This window comes from Mchenga conophoros, linkage group LG16 (assembly GCF_057382185.1).
Source record: "Mchenga conophoros isolate Kocher_MC1m ecotype Shallow Benthic linkage group LG16, M_conophoros_male_GT1.1, whole genome shotgun sequence".
In the NCBI taxonomy this organism is placed as follows: Eukaryota; Metazoa; Chordata; class Actinopteri; order Cichliformes; family Cichlidae; genus Mchenga; species Mchenga conophoros.
Genome location: NC_140541.1, coordinates 26,320,374 through 26,346,447, shown reverse-complemented (window position 1 = coordinate 26,346,447; position 26,074 = coordinate 26,320,374). Strand labels below are relative to the sequence as shown.

At 38.6% G+C, this 26,074-nt stretch overlaps 1 protein-coding gene across 1 annotated transcript in view; it reads right to left on the bottom strand.

Annotated features, from left to right (window-relative positions):
- The window catches only part of abca12 (ATP-binding cassette, sub-family A (ABC1), member 12), a 59,333-nt gene that overhangs the window by 28,250 nt on the left and 5,009 nt on the right, over positions 1 to 26,074 (bottom strand). Inside the window, exons 10-44 of the mRNA XM_085248865.1 lie at positions 25,897 to 26,000; positions 24,828 to 24,974; positions 24,354 to 24,520; positions 24,026 to 24,159; positions 23,323 to 23,453; positions 22,974 to 23,138; positions 22,526 to 22,734; positions 22,142 to 22,275; positions 21,531 to 21,639; positions 18,500 to 21,094; positions 17,389 to 17,501; positions 17,087 to 17,145; positions 16,746 to 16,894; positions 15,553 to 15,683; positions 15,200 to 15,342; positions 13,744 to 13,911; positions 13,355 to 13,569; positions 11,378 to 12,307; positions 11,083 to 11,189; positions 9,842 to 9,948; positions 8,625 to 8,824; positions 8,285 to 8,361; positions 7,309 to 7,439; positions 6,276 to 6,440; positions 5,466 to 5,630; positions 5,089 to 5,290; positions 4,639 to 4,778; positions 3,929 to 4,048; positions 3,685 to 3,775; positions 2,943 to 3,122; positions 2,140 to 2,455; positions 1,428 to 1,542; positions 812 to 1,141; positions 354 to 423; positions 114 to 248 (exon numbers count right to left, since the gene is read on the bottom strand). Coding sequence (XP_085104991.1) covers positions 114 to 248; positions 354 to 423; positions 812 to 1,141; positions 1,428 to 1,542; positions 2,140 to 2,455; positions 2,943 to 3,122; positions 3,685 to 3,775; positions 3,929 to 4,048; positions 4,639 to 4,778; positions 5,089 to 5,290; positions 5,466 to 5,630; positions 6,276 to 6,440; positions 7,309 to 7,439; positions 8,285 to 8,361; positions 8,625 to 8,824; positions 9,842 to 9,948; positions 11,083 to 11,189; positions 11,378 to 12,307; positions 13,355 to 13,569; positions 13,744 to 13,911; positions 15,200 to 15,342; positions 15,553 to 15,683; positions 16,746 to 16,894; positions 17,087 to 17,145; positions 17,389 to 17,501; positions 18,500 to 21,094; positions 21,531 to 21,639; positions 22,142 to 22,275; positions 22,526 to 22,734; positions 22,974 to 23,138; positions 23,323 to 23,453; positions 24,026 to 24,159; positions 24,354 to 24,520; positions 24,828 to 24,974; positions 25,897 to 26,000 — 8,454 coding nt within the window. The remainder of the gene's footprint in view (positions 1 to 113; positions 249 to 353; positions 424 to 811; positions 1,142 to 1,427; positions 1,543 to 2,139; positions 2,456 to 2,942; positions 3,123 to 3,684; positions 3,776 to 3,928; positions 4,049 to 4,638; positions 4,779 to 5,088; positions 5,291 to 5,465; positions 5,631 to 6,275; positions 6,441 to 7,308; positions 7,440 to 8,284; positions 8,362 to 8,624; positions 8,825 to 9,841; positions 9,949 to 11,082; positions 11,190 to 11,377; positions 12,308 to 13,354; positions 13,570 to 13,743; positions 13,912 to 15,199; positions 15,343 to 15,552; positions 15,684 to 16,745; positions 16,895 to 17,086; positions 17,146 to 17,388; positions 17,502 to 18,499; positions 21,095 to 21,530; positions 21,640 to 22,141; positions 22,276 to 22,525; positions 22,735 to 22,973; positions 23,139 to 23,322; positions 23,454 to 24,025; positions 24,160 to 24,353; positions 24,521 to 24,827; positions 24,975 to 25,896; positions 26,001 to 26,074) is intronic.

Genomic DNA, 26,074 nt, shown 5'->3' with positions numbered 1-26,074 from the left:
CGGCTTGACAAACTATGTCTGATGTACTAAAATGGCCACAGGACATCAGCATCAATAGCTGAGTGAAAGATGTAATAAATTTGTTCTTTTGTTTTTTTTGTGCCCCAATTTACCTGGAAACACTGTGCGAATGTAAGCCCCAATGGTGAAGTAGAGGATAGAGTCGAAGAGCATCAGCCAGCACAGCCAACCGAACGAGGCTGTGTCTCCAGCAATGGGCGAGGAGTATGAGTTGCTCCATTGAATTCCTAAAGAGGTTAACATAATGAAAGTTTTATGCTGCCTTTCACTGATTCACTTAGCTCACATATCAAAGAGATCTTGATGGTAGTCAGATGTCTACATGCTTGTACCTTCTCCTTGGGCCTCGTAGCGAGACATGTACTGACTGGCGTAACTGAAACAGGTCGGGGAAAACAATCCCTGTCAAAAAGACAGAGGGAAATCAGACAGGATGCAAAACGACAAGCAAGAAAAAGGAGCAGCAAAAATATATATACACACACACACGTATATATGCATATATATATGTGTGTGTGTCTGTTTATGCAGATAGCTCCATATTGGGGGTGACTTTTTTGAGACAATCCAAACAAAAAATCATTCATTTTGTAAAAACAAAAAAAACACGTGTTCTAAAATGGATAGAATAAACAACATTTTCAAATGAAACTAACTGTCACTATATCTTCTTCTACATTATTTATCTTTCCAAACCAAATTACATTACTTGGTATTTAAATTATTACACGGTATACAAATGAGTTTCATATTCTTTAATGATGACAAATGAGGTTCACAGGAGCCTTACCAAGGCACTCTTCTGGATGAGCGTTAGACTGCCCTCCAGTGCGGTGACGATGATGAAGGGGAAGAAGCAGAGGATGTAAAGCAGGCTGCCACTCAGGCCGGCGATGTAGGTTTTGTCAAAGAAGGAGCTGACAAGATAACTGAAGGCTAAGATGCTCAAGCCATAGTCACACAGGTACAGGAAAATGAGGAAACCGTTACTGTTGGGCAGGATTTTGCCGTGCTTCAGCACCAGTGTCATGATGATGATAGTCACCAGCAGGTAGATAAAACACTCCACGAACCAGGCAAAGAAGTGACTGAGTGTGTTGACTCCCATCATTTTCATGTACTGTGAGAAAAACATGAAGAGAAAAAAACTTATGAAACTGTCAAAACACATCCTGTGCCTGTTTTGCCAGTGGTGCCTGTCAATAAATATGGAATGGAATTTTTGAAAGTGAAAAAACAAAATAAGGAACTACATGACTAAGACAATAAAATTACGTTTTTCTTTTTAACTTATCACGCTGTCTGTTTACCAGAAATAATTTGTATTTACAAATGACTGTGGGTGACTAATTACTTTTTGGAAAGAAAAGCAAACTTTTTTCTTTCAGGGAAAAAAACAACATTACCTCATGCAGCCTCAGTTCTCTCTCATGCACAAGTTTCTTCACGAAATCAGCAATAAACAACACCCAGGCTACCATCAGCATGATAGGGAAGACAAAAGAGATGGCCTCCAGGTACCTGGGGAATACAGAGATGGCAATTGTCAATCAAATTCCTTGAAAACGTCCAATCATTGTCAGCAGCAGCAGAAGAAAACGCCTATCATTCAGTCACTGACTTGACAGATAGCGGAAGAGCAACACTGGGGTAGTTTGCAGATTCTGCCAGGAATCTTCCGATCCTTGTATTATTTACACAAATAAATGCCTTTCTACTGTATTTTTATTTTATTGACAGTCATATCTGGAGCCTCATAGACAGGCTTTTAGTACTTGCCATTGTACAGATTTAATATCCATATTTCACAGCTATCATATCAGAAATTGTGCAACTGAGTAATAAATCAGAATGAGGGAAAAGCAACGATCACTACATCTTATAGCTGGTCACAAGGCAGCCAGCTGAGTTTGTGGCCTGCTCATTCTTCTTGTAAGAGATATCAGGAGTATCTTATGTCACACTTGAAGGCAAGTGCAAGCATACATATTAGGTTTGAGCATGATCTATTGGACAAAATGTGGCATATTGATGCCAAAAAAACTTTGGACTAGATACATACATATATCTATCTACCAAATTTTATGTGAAAATTAATGCATGATTTATGGAACTCACTCATCCCGGTGATAGCACGGATATGGGAATGGCTGCAGCTGCACGGCTGTCTCTTTGGCTTTCTGTCCCGTCTGTGTCTCAATGATAGCTCGGTCAATGCTCTCCTGTAGGTAGATGAATCCCCGGTTGTAGCGCATTGTGTTTCTGGCTGAGATGTACGACTCCTTGACAAAAAACGGGTTCCGGGCTCTGTCAGTCCGCATTACATTGTCCATATGCATGCGGATAGTGTAGCTGACTTCGGGAGGCAGAGAGGTTGTGGCCTCACGCTTGTTTCTGGATGAGTCTGCATCTTTGGGAAGCTTGAAGATCACACCTGAAGGGCAGATTGTACAACCTCACTGTTAGGTTACCCAACTAACTTCGTAATTCATTACCCTAAATACAAAGTTGCAGGGTCACATCCCTTGTATCTATCTCATCTTAATACATTATCAACAGCCTTTAGAGAAAACACTAGTGTCTAACCCAGAAACTATTTGAGAAAAGGCCGTGAAAGGCACAATAACAACCTGAGTGGCTGTAAAAGTGAGCTGTAGTCATTTGGTATTCTGAGCCTAATGGGTGACTCATTGGAATTTCCCCTATTATTAAGGTGATATCACAGTTCTTTTCTACAGCATTACACTGTTCTAGGTCAGTTGTGTTCTCATACACATAATTTCATCTGTTAAGGAATTTTAGATCAACTGAAATTAACTTTCACTCAAGCAGATTAGAAACCACTGCTGGTCCTAGATACACGTGACATAGTCTGGTAGATCTCATCCTTTCACACAGAGATTCAACTCATTTTTACTCACTTGCATAGAGATCACGGTTTTTGGCAAGTTCCTGCGCTGCACTGTTGAGCTCGTCGGCAGAGTCAAAGCCACGGTATCGGTCAAACTTGATACAGGAAGAGATGTCAACCATCAAGGTGGATAAGGTGTTGATGTGATCCACTATCTCTTTGTTCGTCTCCAGCATCAGCGTCATGTTAGCTTTGAAAAGAATGAGATTTAGAAGTTTAGTGACAGGATTAAAACTCCAGGTGCAGTTTTATCTTTGATGGCAATAGAGTGCACCACTTTACATCGCAGCTCAGAAATAATGTGGTAATTGTGGAGTACATTTGATAATAAAGGTGGAATAATTTATTCGTACCATGTAATTATCAAAGTGGTGGGTTATAACACATTGGCTGTAACAATGCACTAACATTAATAAAATTTTTATGCCAGCCAACAGAAGCAACTATTTGCCTCTTCCAGGCAATGCTCTGCCTTATTATATGGTAACTCAAAAAGACACAGTCTGACAATACAAGTGATCAAATTAAGTGTACATGTATGTGAATGTCACACCTGGGAAAAAATGAGTGACTCAAGAAGAAACAGCTTAAGAAATCCACGCAGAAATAAATCGAATGCTTCCTGTAAAGTCTCATCTTTCACCTCTTCTATGGAAGTGTGGATATTTTACCAGTAATAAGCGAGATGGGAATGTAAAGGTAAACGTGGTATATGCAGCTTACAAAAGTAAGACCTTCAAATGCTCACTTACAGAAGCTGCTGAGTGTCTCCTGCATTCTGTCTACATTGATGCCTGTCTGCATCTGAATGAAGTTCTTCACAAAGGGATTGCCAAGGGAATTCTGCAGAAGGTAGAGAGAGTGGAAAAGACGAAATCAAGATTCAGCTGCAGAAACTCGTTGAAGACCACTGCATAGTTTATCTCTATATTTTCATATGACAGCAAGCCAGCTAGAATAATCAGATACAAGGACGACGTTTTTGAGTTTTCATACCTCCAGCATTGGCAAAGTCTTTTTGAGTGTGTTCGCAGACGTAACGAGGTACTTGGAGGATTTTATCCAGTCTTCTGAATATTGCTTTGCATTTGCAAAATCTTGCAAGGTGGCATTGGCCTGAGCAGTGATAGGACAGACAAGAACATGTAAAATAGTTGGTTATGTGTATGAAGCTGTGAAGGTAGCAGTGTACAAAAAAACAAAGTCAAACTCGCTCAAAACAGAACTACAGCTGGAGATGGCGATGCCTACAAATAAGTGTGTATCTTGTCAAATTTAAATATTTCTTGTTTGCTACATGCAACTGGGGGTGAATGAATATTAAAAAATTAAAATCAACTAAATAAAAAAATATCTAGAAATAGCAGTGATAATAACTCTAGTTAAAAAAAAGGCCTCAGATGAGGGATTTTGAAGGATTAGAACATAAACTTCGTGAAGGTCACGGAGTCGCTAATCCCCAGTTAAAATGTTTGAAGTGAAAAACAAGGACAACGGATCAGAAAAGAAAGTGGAGATGACTATACACAGGGCCAGCCATGATCTCGCAGCTGCTGGCAGGTGAGTACATAATTAGTTTAAACAGCAAAGCAGCACAATACTGTCAGTCAGCAAGGTTCCCACTAAACTCAATCCGTCAGTCTATTGTTGTGTGCATGGAGCACAAGAGCTGACTTTAGATGCATTTGTTCTTTTATATTATATACCTTCTCTATTATGGCTCGTGTGCTGGGTGTATCGGGTGTGTACAGGATTTGTCCCATCAGCATTGGCTTGAGGAAGGCCCAGGCAATAGCTCCTCCTGTGGTGTTGACCATGTCCAGGTACATGTTCATACAGAAGGGAGCTACACAAAGACACAAAAGAGGAGCAGATCAAATATACAGCATTCTAAAGTGGAGGAGGCTTTTTTTGCCCGACATGCAAAGTCACAGGAGCTCCAAATTTTATAACAGCTTTTCAACAACTGGCTAGAATTGCTCTCCACTTGTTGAAAAGTATCACAGTTACTGAAATTGTGCACTTTAGCGAGATATCCTTGTTTTAAACTAAAAAAAAAAAAAAATTGTAATGGAACTGTGTGAATCAAGAGCAAATATACATGAATGCAGAGGTGACAGAGTTCCATTTTAAAATCTATTCCCTTCAGAACATACTGGCATTCCGTGGTATCTTGAACCTCTCAATCATCTCCTCCCTCTGTGGGTTGTTGGTAAAGGAAGGGTCCGAATCTGAGACGAGGGGCAGCTTGGAGATTCCAAAAAGAACCTTGATGCCATGGCTGCACAGCGCTCGAGAAAGGGTAACGAATGATCCTGCGCTGGAAGTGGTGGACCTCCGCTCCCTCACTGGATGTGGCTAAAAAACAAACCATGATGCTGTTACTTACTATCTGATTCAGTACTGTGAATGCAGCAGAGAACTGAATCATTCACATTGTTTGCTTGGGCTAGGTGTAAGTTTGAGTGATCTCACAAACATGAATATATTATTGATAAAGAGCAGTAAAGGTGGAGCAGTTAAAAGAACTCACTTGGCTAAAATGGTTGTTGGCTGTCAGGTTGAGGTTTTTGATGTTGTTCAGGTAGATTTGCAGTTGGTTAATGGCAGGAAGCATCTTGTCCATCATGTCTGTTATAGCCTCAGTCACCCAAACCATGATTCCCACCACGGCCTGTATGTCGTCAGACAAAACCATCTGAAAGAAAAAAAACATTTAAACACACTTTAATCACTGTTACACTTTTTTGCCTCTCTTGTCTTTAATAATTTACAGGGTTTTGAAAACATCGGTCTACCACTACAGTATAACACCCAACAAATAACTCATTTCGGTGATTGGCTACTATCGTGTCACCAAAACCCACAGGGGAAAGTTTCATGTAAGCCGAGGTTGTGCATCTTTAACAAGTTTTATATCAGGAGTAAAAGACACAATCAAAAATTAGATATCATGAAATAAAACAAATTTTGTAAGTAACTAAAATGAGCTTTCATGGTCAAACAGATAAAATGCTGCATTTAACCTTTACTGGCCTACACTTTGTTGAGCCTTGTATGAGTTTTCTGCCATGGGTGTGTATTGGGGAAAAAGGGTTTGTCTAGTAAACAAACATTTTCTTGTACAAAGGCCTTTTTTCTGGCTCACGTTGCTCAAACAAACACACCCTGGAAAAACGTGTTTTGTGACTGCCCAACAAAAACAATTTCTTTGTTGAAGACACATTTATGTGCCGTGACAGAACTCCCACATTTTTTTGTGTGTGTATCCGTGTCTGTGTGTCCCTGTGTGAGTTTGTGGTTTTTTACATAACAATTATTAACAATAGACTTAAAGCCTTACTTTGTATAACACTTGTTCAACGTTTAGATGTCGAGTCATCAGCAGTGACAATGTGTACCACTGTTCAACAGACAGAGAGCAGAAGGTCTTCATCAGATCAGCCTCTTCCATGTTTGCGAGTGGTGTGGAGGGGCAGTGACGCAGGTTCACCAGCCAGGACAGGATCTGTTCCAAAAAACATGAAGAGAGTTAAAGAACCAGCCTATATGACCAACAGGGGAGCAGAAGGAAGGAGGCATGTCATGCACAAAAATACAGGCCTTATAGCACATATATATCATCAATAACAAATTTGCATTTCCACACTGTTTAACTGAGGTCTCTGTGGGCAGCCGACTTTCAAATCCCTGTACTGGTGAGGCATTTGGAAACATAGTGGGTGTGAGTTCTGTCCCATTTAGTAAAAATAAATGAATAAAAAAGACACTGTCTAGCATACTTATTAACATTAGTTTTGTATAGAGAAAAAATACTATGAGGCTTCATGAAGGTGAAAGCCTGAAAGATGCTTAAACCGCACTAAAGATGTTCACAATCATGGAAATGAGTTTGCTCCAATTCAAAGGATGAGCAAGTCACAAATGTCACTGGCAGCCACTTAGTAGTCTATTTTGTCAGTTTACTCACCTATGTATGCGCAGACAGGCATGTTTTGCCTCCTGCTGGCTAAACTCCATTTATGTGATTTCTTTGTAGTTTTTTTTTTTTACATAATCTGCATTACACAGTCAAAGACATTAAGAAAGCAGCCTTTTATTCTGCTCTGCTGTACGTCTGCTTGAGAGAAACCTTCTAAATACAGTGACCAGTCACTGAGTAATTTTCATTAGGCTTGCAATGTTCCCTACAACATTAAAGATACAACCTGTTTTTAAGCTTTGTTGTAAATGTACTGTATAAAATAATTAAAAAGCAAAGCTATATTAAAGCTGTGGTATTTTGAAGCAGTCTTACCGACTCTGGATTTTTTTATAGACTCAATGTTGTGTGTATTCAAATTTACTGAAAAGTGACACAAGCTGTCTTTGCTTACCACTAGATTGTTGTTTGAGAGCGTGCTGTTCATTAGGAGGTCAAGAGTTGCTGGATCCAAATCCATGTACTGCTGCACGTCCAGAACAAAAGCTGTTTTATTCTTCAGAATCTCACCAAATGTCATCACTCCTGTGAAAAAATGTCAAGTGAAAACAGATCAATTATTGCCAGTTGATTCCTTCTGTTTCTGTATATTTTTCTAAGAGTTAAAATTACAAATAGATTTTGAAAGTTACAAATTGTTCATTAAAATTTATTTTACATTATTTGATTTGCCTCTAAAATATGCTTATCTATAAACAATGAATCTAAAATACTCAAAGGCCCAGAATGTCACGCACACATTTATATGGTGATTTTATTGAATGTCTTTAAGCCCATTTTACTAACAATCACATGCAATTTGAGAAATATGCAGCTTGAGGATCTCGCCCAAAGACCCTTTGACAGACTGGGGAAGCCAGGGGTTGAACTCCAACTATTTCTGACTGGCAGACAACCGACTCTACATCCAGAGGAACACAGGCACTGTCTAATCAATGCAGGAGCCTCACAATTCCTCGTAGATGTTTTTAAATATTTTGAAAAAAACATGTTTAAAAATATAGACCTGGTTTCAAGCCAGTCACACTCAGTGAGATGGTGGGTTTGATGTTTACACGAGCAACAAATACGAACAGTGGAAAAATTGGTCAACGGAAAGACAAAGTGGTGGCATCAGATGGAAATGAGCGAAGGGTGAGCTAAAATTAGTATTTTGTTTAATATCTACAACAAGGAAGAAACAAATAATAATACATGACTAAAAGTTTACATTTTTAATTCTGACAGTTCGAAATATACTTCTCGGTCACAATACGCCTAATTTAGGACAAAATGTATATATAATTTTACTTAGAAACTTTCCTTCTTCCATATAAAAAATTTTAAGGTGCAAAATTCTTAAACTATTGCAACATAAAGAAATATCTCACTTGAGGAAGTGCCGTTAATGTTGAGAGAGCTCACGCTGCTGATGTTAAAGCCCAGATTTTGGCTCAGCACACTAGACCTGTTATCACAAACAGAAAACAGACAAACCCAATTTGAGCAATAAATGAAAATATACAAATATATATATATAAATGTAATTTTCCAGACCTCAATACTATCCAAACAGAGCTTGGACAATTCAGTGATACAACGTATTTTGGAAATTAAATGGTAGATAAACCACTAGTCAATTGCAAAAGCAGCTTTCTTTGAAGAAAGTGCTACTCTCTGCTAGGAAAACCGTTGAAATAAAAACTTAGAAGTATGATGACATCTTTGTACCAGTCTGTGTGGACATTGTAGCTCCTGGGGTCCCCAATTACAGTTTGATAGAAGATATCAACCAGAGATGTTGTGTTCATCACCAGACCCTCAATTATGACCTCTAGGCTGGGCAAGAAAGTGTGACAAAGCTGACCGGACTCTATGTTGAGGCTCTGCATCAGGAGGTGTACAGTCTCTGTATCCTCTAACAAACACACCTGTAAGAAATCAGTCACATTATGAAGTGCAATGACGAGTTTGATTTTCATGTCTGTTTAAACCCTTTAGTATGATTATTTTCATGTTTGCTTGAAAAAAAAAAAAACTCCCTCTGCTTTACTGCAACTTCTGCATACGTGTACATTTCACACTTTGGAGAGGCAAGTGTGAAATGTACATGGTGGACAGGCGTGTCTATTACCCGTTTTGCTGTGATATTCATTTGAGATAGCTTCACTATTAGCCTTAAAAAAACAGGGCTTGTTCAAAGTGTTTCAGTGCTATTTTTGTGGAATACTGATGTCAATGCTGTGGCTTCTTATTAAACTCAGCAGTTTAATAAGTTTGCACAGGTCTCTCTGGGAAGGTAGGCTTCAGCTAAATAAAGAATCAAATTAAAAACTATATTTCCATAGGTATATACAGCGCAAGTGAGACTATATGTGTGAGGTCTGCAATAACAAAAGGATATACATTTTAAGTAGTTCTAATTAAATCATCTGTTAGTAAAATATATAAAAACCCACACAGTGTTTTCCATGGAAACACACTGCTTCCACCTCATCTTCGGGATGTAACAGCATGTATAATTATGACTTACCTCATAATTACCTTTTAGTTAGTGTAATTAGGATTCTCAACCAGGTTTTGAATTACAAGCTATCACATAACCAGGGTTAGCTAATGGAACGTGCAGCAGGAACAAATTTGGCATGCCAAGTTTTCCAAGCAAATAAAAATTATTAATTGGTAGCACACAATGCAACCTATTATATTCAAGTATTTTCCACAATGTAAAAGGAATAAAACCCTGGGAATCTCAAGTATAGTAACAACTTTTTAATCGTGTTACCAATTTCTCACATACGATCTTAATCTCTAAATTATAAGAAAGAACCTAGACACTTGTTTTGCTTTTTGAAGCAGCGAGCATCTGTAAGTTTCAGTTGTGAGTTATTATTTTACATTTTGTTTTAATGATAAATGTGTGCAATCAGAGTAATTAAGTCACAAACCAGGTATCTCAGGAGGTCTAGATTTTCTTTAAACTGTGGGTCTGTTGGGAGGGTCTGGAAAAGCTGACTAGCTGTTTTGATGATCTGCTGCACGAGCATCAGGTTCTCTGTGAACAGTGAGTGAGAGAGAGAAAGCGAGAAAGGGAAGGGGAAAATGAAAGTGAGAGGGATGCTATTAGAGTTTGTAGTCTTAGGGAGTAAGGTCTGTAAGGTGACAGAATAACATGACATCCCACTGGGCTTCATTACAACTTGCACCATTACGGGGCATCGTCATCAGGCAGCAAGCAGCAAATGATGTGCTTAAAGTGAAACCCTGTACTAGACTGATGGGGCCAGAAGGGCCAGCAGTACTAGATGCTGTCGTGCATTAAAACACATCTGACAAGCCCTAAGAAAGGCACCACCTCAGGCAGCAAGATATGATGACAGAATATTTAATTAGTCCAAAATTAGACACTGTTGATGTTTAATCTCAGGCTGCTAAACATCTACAGGCCTTTGCAATTACAACAGTGCACTGTGTGTGAGTGCATCTGTGTGTGTGTGTGTGTGTGTGTATGAGTAAATATGAGTAGGGCTGCAGAGAAGTGAAGCTGCTGCTGCTTACAAAGTGATTCTATGCACTAAAAACATTATCACACAAGCACAGATGCAAATTAAAAGGAGGTCATAGATGTCCACTTGTGCGAGTGCGAGGGGAGACGTTTAGCGAGGGCGGACAGGATAAGTGATTGAATTCTACTTTGCTAATGAGATTTAAAAAGGTGCTGAGTGGCTTTCTGCTGGAGAATGGCCATATGGCCTTGGGCTCTTTGGGAGCTCAAGCTAAGCTGGTGTGAAGTCTTATTCCTCATATCTCCAGAATTAATTTTGCAATACTTTAATCATGTATACAATAGCAACAGCATTGGCAAAATATATTCTCGTCTTGCTGTGGTCTCGCAAAAGCTATAAAAGCTGAAGAAAAGGGTGGCATTGCTCTAAATAGCAGATTGTTGCTTATATGTACATACCTTCCCAGCAGGTATGTAAATACAAGCTGAAGCATCAGCGTGAGCTTGACAGCATGGCAACAATTAGGCTTAGCATGGATAAAAGGAGATTCACTCTGGAGTCAGAATTGTAAAGTCACTTTAGTTTAACTAATAAATGTGCATTTCTCATCATAATGCTCCTCTTGGACAAAGAAGACTGTAAATGTCCAGATTGGGTCAAAAAGAACTGAGCCCTTGAGTTACCTTGAGATTCATTGGCTAGTGCTCTGGTGAAACTTTTAATCACAGCGGAGTATGGTAAGGCATCGGGAAGCATATCCACCACATTCTTGAGGAGATCCATTGACGACCTACAGGAAATAGGAAGGACTGTTTGTTAAACAGAGGCTTTTAAAATAGTTGACTATAAGGCAAACAAACTAAATTGAAAGTTTCTAGAAGCTAGAACAAATATAGATCTCACCATACATAGTGCACAAGATACATTCTTTTTTGTCACACCTTAAGCTGTAATGAAGGACATAAAAATAACACTTACTTTTCAAAGACGTCAGGGAGAGTGAGGAAGGAGAGTACCCCAAGTGCAGCATCAATGGTCTCTTCTTGAGAGGCATTCAAGCCCCACTGCATGCCACTTGTAGCTCCCTTCATCACAACGCTCAAATCGGGATTGGCAAAGAACACATGGGCTGTTTCCATAATTTCTGGTGTTGTAGGAGGGACAGCCAGAGCTTTGAACATGGTTGGGTAGTCAATGTAGAACAGGTCTATGAAGTCATTCATCGGGTCTGTTGTCATCATTAATGAGGCATCACGTCTGCGTCTGACCAAATGTGTGTGGTAACCGTCTGTCATTTCTGAGTCACTCAAATGTTGGACCATTGGGTCTGGAACATTACCGGTGCTTACCAACTGCCTAAACATAGCAATAACGTTTCCTACTAAGTCTTCCAGGAGCTCTACCGTTGCTTGCATGTCTGTGTTCATCTTGGCCAGGGCAGACAAGACAGGCCTTACGATGTCATAGGATCTGAACAGAGCCTCACTCAGCAGGTCTAGCCCAGATGCTTCGGTGGAGTGTAACCACATAGACAACTCGGCCACCTTCTCTGCTATCAATTTTGTGTCATTGGATCTCAAAAATTCCTCCAAGACTTGGTAAATCATAGGATCATCACCAAATACCTTAATGTTAATCATCAGTCTGATAACTTCTGTTGTCAAGTCGTAAAGAGATGCAGTTGTGTTCCCTGCTGGGATGGAGAAGATATCATAAGAGGAGATGTTTGCAGAGGAAAGGAAGAGCATTGCTGCTTCTTTGAGGAGCTCCTCGGCTGATGTGCTCTGTTGAAGTAGTTGATAGTTGTCCAGGATGTAGCCTGTAGCGTTCACAAGAGCTTCCATGTAGGGCTGCAAGGCGGGGGCCACATTATGCAATTCATCTGAGAGCATTTTGATGGAAGACAAACTGTAGAATAAAGAATTTGGCTGAATGTCAGGTTAAGCAGCACAGTACATCAAACATGGTCTATGTGACTGTGACTCTGTAAGCTGTCTCATGTAAAAAATATAAACATGAGTTCAAAATCTGGAGATTATTGGAAAGCCAAAATACTCACTGAATATAATGAAACGGATTTTTGAATTGGTCTTTTCAATACTATGATTAGATATAACATTCAGATTTAGAAAGAAGACATATTTCCTCTTCATCAGCCTTTTCCCATTTCATCTTTGATGAAAAAGACTGTAGAGTGTTTCCACTGTGATCACTGATCTATGACTTATGTAGTAAGACCTGACTGATTCCCTGCGATATGCAAAATGTGATCCTTATCACCACGCTGGTCTCATTATAGCAGCTGGCATATACTGTAAATGGAAATCAATTTTAAGAGGATGTCTCGGCTAGCTGAATTGTAGTTAAGCCGCTATCTGTGCAAGCCTGCCAGTTTTCAGGCAGGCTTGCATTAAATTAATCAAGTTCAATGCAAATGTGATCACTTCACATCCTTGTGTAATTACGTATGAATCAAATTGGTTTGACTGGAGCATCGTGGATAATGCTGTTATACCAAATGGAGTGGCAAGTTCATGGTGAGTTCATGTATACTATAGGTGAGTCATTTTCTGTGGTTCTTTATAAAAATTAAATTGACTGTTAACAGAATTTAGTGGGAATGTAAAGAACATTTCCACATTCAGATACCATGTTCAGGGGGTTTCTAACGTGGCTGTACGACATTTTGTTATGATTGTATCTTGCGATTGTGATCTACTGAAAGCTTGGATTACTCTTAAAACTATGACACGATTCTCATTCCTCATACTTGCTGTGGTCATAAAAACAGTTTGCTCCTCAAGTAAGTCTAAATGCAGCTAGATGTGATGTCTCATCAACAGTCACTTAGTGATTCGATGGATTGACCATTTTGACCATAAAAAACATTTCCTCTAAAACATAGCAAACCATGGTCACTGCACATAGCAGTGAAATTATCTGACTGTAGCTCACCTGTTTTGCAACTGCATGTCTTGGAGCTGGTTTTGCCAGTAAAGCTGTTCCTCAGGACTCATAGACTGCTCTACCAGCATTGAGATGTGGTTGGAGAAATTCATGACAAACTGATTTATCACAATTACGTTGTTAATGTTGACTTGGTAGAGTGACTTTACAGTTTCTACAATCCTAGCAGCTGTGTCGCTCACATTGGTTGGTCCCATCATCTGCTTTAAAGACAACATAGAGCAGAGAGGGACCATTAGCAATCAACAACTTTCTCCGTGCGTCAACACTGACCCCAAGTGGTAAAACTGTTAATTGTACTTGCAAGTGTGAATGCGGTATATATTTTACTATCAAGTGAAATTAAGTAGTACTTAATTTGACATTTTTACACTTACACTCATGTTCATTTGGGAGTAGAGATTCTGTGCGGAAGCATAGGCCTCCAAAACAGGCTTCAGGCTGATGTTGCACCACACAGCCATGGTGTTAGGGCTTAACCCTGCAGCCTCACTGACTGTCTCCCACACTTTGAGAACTTCACTGCACTCCAAGGTGCCATTAGCCTATAACAAAACAAAAACATGTGTCGCGTGTTTCATAAGCACTGGAAAAAACCTGTTCAGTTACTAAGACGAAGAAATGAGGAAAAGGTCAGAAGTCTCACACAGATATTTTCACTTTTAATAGACTGGTACACACCCACAAGCAAGCTGCTCTTTAAAAAAAAAATGTATTTACAAAGCAGCAACTGTTTCTGTCACGTCAAAAGTCTATTACAGGGATTAATGTTAAGGTAGGCTATAATAACAAATCTAACAGTAGCATTTTCAGGAATTAACATGATATGAATACATAAATATGCACTGATGCCAGGAAAGCATTAACAACACACCAATACTTGTTTCTGTACAGTCAATAAGTCAGCAGCAGATGTGCTTAATATAATCTTGTGATTTTATGGTTTGTAATTTATGTCAATTTGTGAGCTTTTGAGATGTTACCTATGGATAAAGGTATCCTCTCTCCTTGTTAGCTGTTTTCAAGTTACATTAAGTTAAACTACCCCTTTAGCTTATTTTAGTCTACTAATTTAAGTAAGCTTACAGAGCTGCTAGAAATGCTATATCAACATATTAACTCAATAGATATTTAAGTGATATCAGTATATACATACAGCTTTCAAAAGGCAAGTCATTACTGCCACACCAGTTTAAGAGAGCAGCACATTGCAAACAAGCGCAACAGTAGTTGTCCTGCAATGAATCAAGTTATGTGTTTCAAATATCTCTCAGTCAAGGCTGAAAAAACATTTTAAAAAAGACCAATTCTGATACAGGTATCTTGGATTAGGCAAAATATGTTGATATTATCAACTGGCTAGTATATACTATAAGACTTAGAAGTCGAGTTTGGGGGTCATACGCTGACAAGTTGTTATTGTGTGTGTTATTTTGTGGTTCAGCAAGACTATATAATGTCTACCTGGCATAAATAACAAAAGAGTCAACAACTCTACCCTGATGTTAGCCATAGCTAAATGTTTTCTGCGTCATCGCATCAGAATCTTGTCTGTCTACATCTGTCTAACTCTGACGAAAGTTAAATAACTCAACAAATTCTGATGCAGAGAAGCGGAACAGAGAAGAAGCGAGAGAGAGAGAAAAACCTCACAGCCTCACTGTTTTAACTTCTGTCAAGGATGAAGGAAGGAAGACAGACATTGCTGTGTGCAATTACGCACACACATACACATGCAAACATTTCCATAAATGAGATACCGGCAGATGACTAGGGAGACACTTGCACGAATGATACAGCAAGTCTAAAAAGCATTCTTTCAAGAACACTGACCTGCTGAGCCGCCCGCACTGTGCTTTCAATGGCAACCTGAAATTTTTCCAGGACTTCAGAAAAATTGTAATGAGTGTTGTTCAAAGACTGTGCAGCTTCTCTCATCAGGTTCAGGATGGGAATTTGAAGGCTTTGTATCATCACTGAAAAGAAGAAGACAAAATGGCTTGACCCACAAGTTTTGAAAAAACAAAACAAAACAGCAGCAATACAGCACATTAGTAAAAGTGGCAGACATATCAGGAAATGACTATCTCTTACTTGGCATGTGCTGCATTAGTCATAAGTTGTGTCTAAAGAACAAGTAAATAAAAGTAAAGCTGGCACTATATGTTCTTCCTTAACATTCTCACCATTTCCAGCTTGGATGTTCTCCACTAAAGTTCCAACCATTTTTTCAAACTGTGGGATAACAGACATTAAATTGTCCAATAACTCTGTTCCTTCAAGGGTGGACAACAGGGTTCCCAGCATCTGTTCAAGCCTGTAACAAATTAGTAACATATTAGGTATGGTTTAGGGTAATCACAGAACAGAGCGGCAGTCTTTACTGTGAAGCAAGTTACAATTACTGTCAAATTATCGTGGGCATCAGGGTAATTTGGGGCTTTTAATGATTTCTTTGAACTGTTACATATATAAACAAGTGCAGATTCAAAGATCAATCTGGAAACCCCCAATACTCAAGGCTGCCATGAACTGGAAACCACATCACTATCCACAGTGAAGCCAGATTTATATTGCTATGGACTGACACATCTTGAAATCTGTTGCTGCCCAAATGAAAAAGTCAAATGCCTTCTAAAGAAATGTTTTATGGTCACACAAGCTATTTGGACACCCCAACATTAAATGGGTTTGGAGTAGTAAAAGAAAGGTTTTCTAACCTAAGAAATCTTTATCAGCTTTCAAGCATATTGGTGATAGGATCATGGGGGTTTTGCTACTGATACATTAAACAAAACAGATGGAATAATGAAGAAGGAGGACTACCTTCAAAATCTTTGATGCTCCAAAAGTTGAATGATGCCAAACAAAAAAATTGTTTTTGGAATGAATAAAACAGGATAACATTAGGCTGCTGCCATCAATTTGAATGAACTCTGCCAATTCTGCCAAGATAGGTGGTTAAATATCCAGCCAGAATTATGACCAGAAGCTTATTGATTGCTACTAAAATTTGGTTGAGGTGCAACTTCCCAAGGCACATTTAACAAAAATATTACTGGGGTTAAATGGACAATAGAAATAAATATATATTTATTCAATCTTGTGCACCCAATTCCTGTTTTTCAAAGTTAATCAAAGATTCTTATCAAAAGGATAAGAATGTACACAGTACAATCGTTACACTCTGGAAAAACAACAGTTCAAAGAAATTATTAAAAGCCATGAAAGTGCCATGAAATTTATGCCCATGATGAGTGTATGTAAACTGTAAAACAAAATTACTTCCTACACACATCAGGTATGCAATTTAATATCAAACTGCTGTATAACAACAAGCCATTTGGATTGTTACCATTACACTGATAATTACACTTACTTGTTCCATGTGTCTTGGTCTGCATTCCCAGTTAATATGGTCTCCAGGACTGGAACAAGTTGAGTAAAAGCCTCCAGGGATGGAGCAGTCATATGTGAGCCAGTGCCTTCCGCAACCAGTGGCCAAAACATGCTCACAAGTTTGCCCAACTAATAATAAAAAGTGTCAACAATAAGTGTGCAGTCCCGTGAGATGTTTTTATTATTAATAAAATTATTATTAATTAAATGTCATTTTTAAATTGAACACTTTTAGATGTTATGTTTTCAATATATAAATGTACGTTAAACTAATTTTACCGGACATATAATAAAATAAAAATAAAAGTGCAGACATTTTACCTGCTGAATGATTTGTTGTGCTGATGCATTTTCAAAGCCTGCCCAGAGGTTCATGTTACCTGAAATCATTAAAAAAAAAAAGTGCTCACACATCAGGCCTCGTGGATGTGGAACTGCAAGCAGAACGACCAACTCTTACAACATATATCAGAAGCATTGTGGTACTTTGATTTACTCTTGTTCTTAGGCTTTTTGGCATAAATGCCAGAATGATGAAGTGCACAATATGACCTCCACTCAATCAGATTTCATCAGGATTTAACATGCAGTCCACCTACAGTGGTATTAAGAAGCTGACTTGCCTTGGCCATACTCCAAGATAACCTGAGTGATGTTAATGAGGGCAGAAATGTAGGGCTGGACTGGGGATTGCTGTGACAGGAGGCTCTGCAGCGTCTTCATTTCATTGAAAATTCTTAGGAAACAAAGCAAATCAAGATTTCAGATCTTAACAAGTCTTATCAAATGTTCTTTGTGTTCTCTAATGATTGCATAGAGTAGAACTGCATGCATGCAATCATTCTGTTAATTTATTTATTTTTATCTCAGAGCATTAATAAGGATTAGAAGTACATGTAAAATCCCTAGTACCTAAAATAACCTTTTTATTTGACAAAAATAAAAATAAAATATAAGAGAGAACTTTTGGACAAGATCTAAACTACAATTAGACCTATAAATTTTCCTTAGAAAAATTAAACATCAGATTTGTTAAATTTCACAGAGAACTGCAATAGGTTGAAAGCAGAGTATTACTACAGACTACTTTTGTAGAGTAAAAATAGACTAAAACATCTGTTGCAGCTAAAAATATATTAAGAACTTTAATTTGAAGCAATTTTGGGTGCTGGAAAAGCAAAGTGATACTTACTGCACTTGTTTATTTTTTATAGTAAATCAAAAGCATGCTTTTAGTTCATCTAATGCATAGGTGTCAAACTCTGGCCCGCGGGCCAAATTTGGCCCGCAGCCTAATTACATTTGGCCCGCGAAACCATACCAAATTATTATTAGAGCTGGCCTACTGGTATTATACAGCTAATATATATATTGTTTAGTATTAAGCTTTGCTCGTCCCATATTCAGTTTTCCAGCAGAACTTATTTAAGTCCATAAGAAAAGATTCCTTCTTATATCTGGAGGAAGTTTTTTTTTCAATAAATATTAACGTTAGCCCGCAACTTTGTTCCAGTCTTGAATTTTGGCCCACTGTGTATTTGAGTTTGACACCCCTGATCTAATGCTTTATTACATTTAATACATCATATATTAGTTTTTGTGAGGCGTTATTTTAAAGCAATCCATATTCTTAAAGCTATTTTGAAATGATTCATATTTGTTAAAGAGTACTCATTCGAGCCCCTTCTGTTACAAAATTATGGTAATTGTGTACAGTAAAGTAGCGAAACTCACATCTGATTCAGGCTGTCTTGTCCATTGGCTTCAGAGATGGTCTCAAAATATGTTTTTACAAACTTGAGTGAGCCAAGCATGTATTCTGCAACCATTTCTGGTACAGTTTGTTGGATGATTCTCTCAACTTTCTCCAGGATGACGATGGAGATGTTTTTAGCTGAAGCGAAGCTCATGTTTCGTTGGACAATGAGATTTACTGACTCTTGGACAATTTCCAGAAAATCTTGCTGTGACAGTGGGATAACAGTAATGTTTGGGATCTGTATAACATGTTGCACTACTTCTACAATGGCAGCTATGAAGCTTTCATCCTGTAGGCCTTGTTGCTCTGCCACCATCACAGCTTTGCTTAGAGACTCTGTGATATTGTTTATTATGGAAAGGTAGGCCAGCTGATCATCACTGAGAAAATTTTCCACTGTCTGCAGGATGTATTGGAGATCTGTCACAGGGGTGGCAATGGTGGAGTTTTTCCATTGGATCATACTGCTAAGGAGCAATGCGACATCGGGCTCTGTCATCCACTTCTCAATGAGACCAAGGTACTGCTTAATTTGGAGCGCCATGGAATGCAGAATGGTTGCATCGAAGTGCTGTTCAGAGCCTTCAGTGTTATTCCATGACTCAAGGTTGACCTCTATTAAGTCCAACAGATGCTGAAGAATCTCAATTGCTGTCTGGCCAGTTTCAGTCACAACGGTGCCATCTATTGGGCCTTGGAGGCTGTTTATTAGGAACTGGACCTTGTCACTAACAAACAAAGAGAAATTTGTCTGTGCTAGCTGTAATGCCACTTGCATTTGTGTGATGGAAAAGAAAGGATGAAGGAGCTCTGCGGTTGCACTATCGCTGGTGATGTTTTCCAGCCGTTTCAAGTACCATTCTATAAGCTTTAGATATACTGTCTGGACTTGCACAGGGTCCGTCATTTGGGAGGTGTTTACTGGCTGCATGTTGGCAATCAACTGTATCAGACCCTCTACCACTTCTATTTCATTCATGATCTCTGGAGTGTTTAGGTGGCTCTGGTCTAGGCTCATCTTGATATTAGTTAGGGTGAGATTCAAGCTGTCTACAAGAACCATGTTAGGACCGGAGTTGAAGTTAACTTGGGTGAAGTCATTGATAGTCTTATTGACAATTACAGGGATGAGGGAGAGGATGTCTGTGTTGTTATGGAGAGAAGGTACCTGTGTCAGAAAGCTGCTGAACATATCTATGAGTCCCGTAACACACTTGGTTGTTACCATGATGTCATTCTGGGGTTCAAAACAGCTCTCAACATTTGCAATCCCGATTATATTTGACATGAGTTTATTTATGTTGGAAGCTCCAGCTAGCTCGGCAATAGCATTTAGGTCCTCAATGGTTAGGTTTGTCTGTGTAAGGGCATTCTGGACATCGGACACGGTAACATTTGGTGTATTCATGACCACTTTGATGAATTGGAGGGTCTGCTTGAATGTTTCCAGAGCGGCAGTATCATTTGGTGACAGGAGCAATGAGAAAACCAACGAAGCTATGTTTTCATATTCTTTATCCCCCAAACCAAATGGACCAATTTTGATGGTGACAGTCCCATTGGCTGTGAACATCATGTCTAATATCTGATCCAGAAATTTAGAGATTTCTGAAAATCCAGCCAGACAGTCCTCGCCTGCTGCGCATTTGGTTATATTACTCTGCAGAGCCTTGAAATCCTGAAGAAACTGAGCAGCATCACTTTGGATTTCCTTTGGCAGGAATGCTACAAATTTCTGGATAACAATGTCCTGGGCAGCATCTGGTCCAGCCTGAGTGAGGTTCTGCAGGCTCTCAGGTGTGAGGAGGTTGAGAAAGTCCATGGAAAGCAAGTGGAGGTCAGTGACTTGAGCCGTGCTGTACTGGCCATTTGGTAACACGACATGTTCAATTTTTCGTAGCCTATAGAGGGAAACCACAAACTCTTGAATCTGACGGACGTACCCAAGAATGATCTCAGTTGGGTCACCATTTGGAGAGTCCATCACTGTCTTGAACTGCTCCACAGCACTGATGATGGCTTTTACAAAACCCACTGAGGTCTGGTTGGTGAAAGGCTCAATTGCTTTTATGAGACTGTCCACTTCATCAGAATGGAAGTAATCAGAATAGGTAAGCAGAGTGTGTCCCATGATGTTTGGGAGATACAATGTGAGGTTACCCTCCAAAGAGAGGAACTCCCTTATCAGCTTTTCCAGTTCAGGCAAGGTTGGGTCTGTTTCATTGAAGGTAAAAATATGCTGGTTTAACCTGCCAAGTTTGGAGGCTACAGCAAGGATTGTGGAGGCATTAAGCGGAGACTCTTGGCTGAGCAGAGGAACAAGTGATGACAAACCCGTGGACTCTAACAGGGCATGAATGTTTAGAGTCATGGTAGCTGGGTTAGTGATGTTTTGATTGGGAAGCTTGGAGATTGTACTGAGGAATTCATCCAGGTTATACATCAGATTAATCAGGTAATCAGAGAGGGCATCACCTCCTTTGATTTCCTGTTTCAAATATACAGCTGTCTCATTTGTATATATTTCACCATACACATGTTGCAGTAGATTCACAGATCCTTTGAGCCAGCTACAGAGAAACAGAAGAGTAAAACAGAACATGCCAACTTTATAAAGTCCTGAAAGCAATGCATGTGTAACATTAAAAATAACAGAGAGAATTGAGCGTTTCTATTTAACTGTAATACGAAATGTTGTTGTCACTACAAAAAACATGGTAATCAAACTAAAGTGCTGACAAACATGTTATGCTAGCACGCATTAAGAAAACATTTCTTGTAGGCTACTAGTTACAAAAAGGCAGTGCGACAGCAATTCCTGTTGGCTTGTTAAACAGGCAGCTCACTGTAGCTACTTATTTAACAAACATACGGTAACAGAACAGCGTAAATCTCTTTATCTACACTGATTATTATGTTTTTAAAAAGCAGAAGACATGCTTCAATTCTAAAGCATAAAATTTCCATGTATATTTCAATCAACACTAAAAAATCTTTGTCACTTACTTCACAAGGGCATCACTTGGTGACATCAGAGCCTGAGTCATTGCTTGAACAAAGTGTGGCCAGTTGAAACCAGTGTCACAATGAAGGGCTAAGTTCTTGTTCAAAGAACCTACAAAGCAACACATGCTAGGAATTAGCTGCATTGACTGGAACAAACCGGATTAACAGGCTTTTACACGTATACTAAATAAATATATTTTGTAACTGAGCTCCTTTGATTTGTAGAATTATAATAAAATACAACTTTAATCCTTTCTTTTGTTGAACACAGTTTAGTAGTCACATATTGTCTAAAAATATGTCTGTGAAGGTTCTCAGTCATCCAGGTCATCGTAGTCAAAGGAGCTTGCAAAGAAAAGCGTCTGGACTTCTTTAAGTTGCTTGAAGACGTTTCACCTCTCATCTGAGAAGCTTCTTCACTTTGAACTGAAGAAGCTTCAGTTCAAGCTTCTTCAGTATTTAGATATATTTGTATGATATTTGTATATTGTTAGTTTTCAGTTCAGTTCAGTTCAGTTCAGTTCAGTTCAGTTCAGTTCAGTTCAGTTCAGAGAAGAGAAGAGAAGAGAAGAGAAGAGAAGAGAAGAGAAGAGAAGAGAAGAGGAACTCACAGTTTGCTGGCTGAGTGGTGACATCAGGGTGGTAGTTCAAAATCCAGTAAGCAATGTGGAAGTAGTCCTTTACCGGTGGCCACTGATCACTATTTTCAATTCTTTCACCAAGACTGATCATAAACCACACAAGACTATAAGCAAAGAAAAATCACAACATGTCTGAGTCAGTAAAGTAATAACACACACCTTGTAAAGCATTGTGCACATTATCTGAAATCTGTTTTCTTCTATTACATTTACTAAAGTGGGAAAATCTGCACAGTCTTATCAAACTTAAATCTAGTTACCAAAAGAACCCCCGTATGTTAGGCCTGTTTCTTATGTGCTAAGTTTGTTATGCTATGTTGTTATCCAAGTAGAAAATGAACACTTTGTCAAGACCTGTTTTGAAGAGCTCCAGAAACAAACTGGGTGTTGTTGTCGGGTATCCAGTTCATCCAGTATTCTTCATCCAGCTTTTCTGTCATTTCGGTCAAAATCTCAGCAAACTCCAAGCTCTCCTCATACAGCTCGTGCCACTCAGACAGAATCATGGGAAGTGTTATGTTGAAATCTGCTTCGCCTGTTAGGATGGAGTACAGATCTTGTCCCTGGGGATTATAATATGAACAATATAAGAAATTGTTTCTTTAAACAGTTAAAGCAAAATAAATTAATAAATCCTTAAAAAAAACATATTTATACTTTTTAATTTATAGGATTAAGCCTTCCTTGTTAAGAATCTGTTGCTTTTCACTTGAGTAAGTTTATTTTTTATAATGTAGTAAAAAATTATTACATAATATAGCATTTTTTTAGACCACAAGTTGCACATAAAATATATTTTTACCTTTTTAATCAAGTCCTCCCAGTCCATCAGCAAAGCTTGTTGCAGATTCCCGTTGTTGGGGCAGATCAGTGCTGTCCATACTTCAGTTTTTATGCTATTGATGGATAACAGCCAGTCCAAGGAAGCCAGAACTTCTTCACATTTTACATCCTCAGTCGACATCACCTGGTAAAACAGAACAACACATCATCTGATTTACTGCGGAAGCCTTGAGGGAGATACTTAATGTATGAAGTGACAATAAAAAGCTCAACTGACAGCGGAGATCACATGTGTAAGATGCCAGATTTTGACACAGAACCTGTTCACAGGCTAAAAGTTAAGGTCAGTCAACATAAATCCTACATACCTTCATAACTACTTCCATCACACTGTTGAGGACACGGTCCATCAAAGCGCGTGACTCGGACTGGTTTGTCAGCAACGTATGATAAATCATTTGGAGGTCATTAGCATCTTCCAGGACATTCTCTAGAATGTCTGCAAGACAGAAACAAACCAAACTCAACTTAGTGAGAAAATTGGTTTTTGGATTAGGCCATAAAATCAGTAACTTTTCCTAGTTTAGACACTTTGTTAAGTTACAAAAGACACACATATCACTTCAGTACAAGTGTTGTTTTGTCCAGTTTTGCTTGTTTTGTTGTTTTGTGTGTGTGTGTACTTTCCCACAGGCTAACTAATCTTATTGGGTTCAACATTTCATCTTTCATCAGTCCCATGAGAAAGGGTGTGAACTTTTTCCATTCATGTCTTTGGTATGTATTGTGTAACGCAACTGATGATAAAGCAAAATGTCCGCTGAGTGCACAAGCTTCTCTATTTCTCAAATGCTGCTCTCTTTATAAACCTGACATTCTTACAGCCCATGTCTTTTATTTTTATTTTAGTTTATGTTTCCCTGTTGGATGTATAAGAATCACCAATAATGATTGGAAAGCCATTTTAATAGTGCTGGAAATAAAAGTGAAACATTCACCGTAATGTTAATTTTCAAATAAATGCTCTCACAGGTGAGACCTCACTATGGACATGATGCTTTGTTGTCATACCTTTTAGCATGTCAATGGTCTCTGACGCTAGCTTCATGGACTGATAACCAGTTCTGAGGATGCCCTGGACAACCGTATTCACCTCAGGCACATTTTGTACAAGCTCCAATGCTGCCTGACCGATGTTCAGAAACCTAACAAAGCAAATGATAAGACTCAGCTTAAAGCACAAGACATCAAAATTACAAGAATCACAGGAGAACTAGCAGAACAAATAAGTAATACGAAAGTTTTATCAGCTTCAGATCAAAGGTAAGAAGAACAGTCATTTTAGCTTCAATTGATTTTCTACTAGTATTATTTAAATTGGAGAAAACACTGTACTCACAGCTCTTCCTCTGCGTTTTGTGGTTCTGTATCTGAGCTTCGCCTGGTCCTTGTGATGTTGGAGGCTTCAGATTCTCCTGAAGAGAAATATCCAGTCAGATTGTAGACCAGTCCTCTGGCAAAGAGCACGTCATGTTTAGCAACCTCCTTAATCCAGGCCAGGAAAACCTGGGAACGAAACATGAATCTCATCAAAACATCAATATTGTAAAGCCACTGCCAACTGAATACCGTTGAGGTTTCTGTGCAGGTGTGGACTGGAAGATGTGGTTGCTTCTTACTATCACGAAAGCATTTCGAATGTCATCAAATAATTATTTGGCATGCTCTTAATCGTAAGTCGCATTGGGAAAGCAAGTTGGGAGCATATGGAACAATTTTAAAAAACAATCAAAACAATGGAAAAGGAATTAAAAGAAAATTTTATTTCTTATATATGTGATTCTCTCTGTTAATGCTAATAACATTAGCCTACCTGTCTTGCCACCTTTTCTGTGCTGATCATGCTTAGAACCTTGTCCACAATTCCTGAGCTGCATGCTGTTGCTGACCACAAGATGTTGCTGCTGTTATCACACAGATAAGAACGCACCAGATCTTTGTCCAACATCAGGCCGAAAGCCTACAATGGTCATGGAGAGATGATAGTGTTAACCAAAAAAGTAAATATATATGTTAGCTTTAAGTGGGTTCTTTAACTGGAATATGCTTTAGACAATTTTAACTTAGCTAATGTTAGGCAGTATCCTTAATAGTTGCATATTCTGTCTATAGTATGGTCTGATAGAGAGTAATATCACTTTAAGGAGCAAAAACAAATACAGTCACTATATTACTTATCAAAATGTTTATTTGCTCTACATGCAAATTTTATGTCTCTGTTTTCCCTCATTTGAATCTTGTTTTCTAATTCCCATTGTGAAATTCAGTTTCCAGGAAATGTTTTGTGAGCACTTTGGAACAACCAGACTTTCAGCTAAAAATAAAGCCAGAAATTCAAATTACTAAGAGAAAAACAGTTGTACTTCATATGTGTTTGTAAAAGTGAGTGGACAACTACTCCCTGCAAGCTTCTTAACTGTGTTAAAATATTTTGTTGTTGGTTTAAATATGTGGTTTGAATAAATGACTTTCCTGAACTTGGATTTGTACCATTGCTCTGACATTCTCACGTAAAATCTCTTCATATGAGTTACCACTGTTCAGTAAAGACAAGAAAGTAAAAGTTTAACAGGATGTGTCTGTGTAAATGTGTAAATGAATCGTACACAACCCTCACAACCCTCTTTGTGGAACTGTTGTTGTTGCATAAATAACTTCCTTATTAGAATTAAAATCCCTAAGACCAGCTTAATGACCCTGAAGAAAGAGATGATGACTTTTTTTAACCTTATAACTAGAAATATTTAATGTGCAATGTATTGAAAGGCACATGTAGAACTCTTTTGCTATTACCTTTTTTCACATGAAAGGAACTGCCTTCTGTGGCATTGCTATTTCTTTGCATAGTACTGTTTACTGAACTGTTGCGTGATAATGCATACCTTATCCAGTGGTATCTCATAATCCAAAACATTTTCTACGAGGAATTTCACCGTTGTTCCTAGTGAGTCATTTGTGACCAGTTTTCCAAGGGGAATGGTGACATCTATGAAGAATTCAAGCACACTGTCAGATATTAGCAGACATGGGTGATACATAGAGTATTTACAGTAAAGCAAA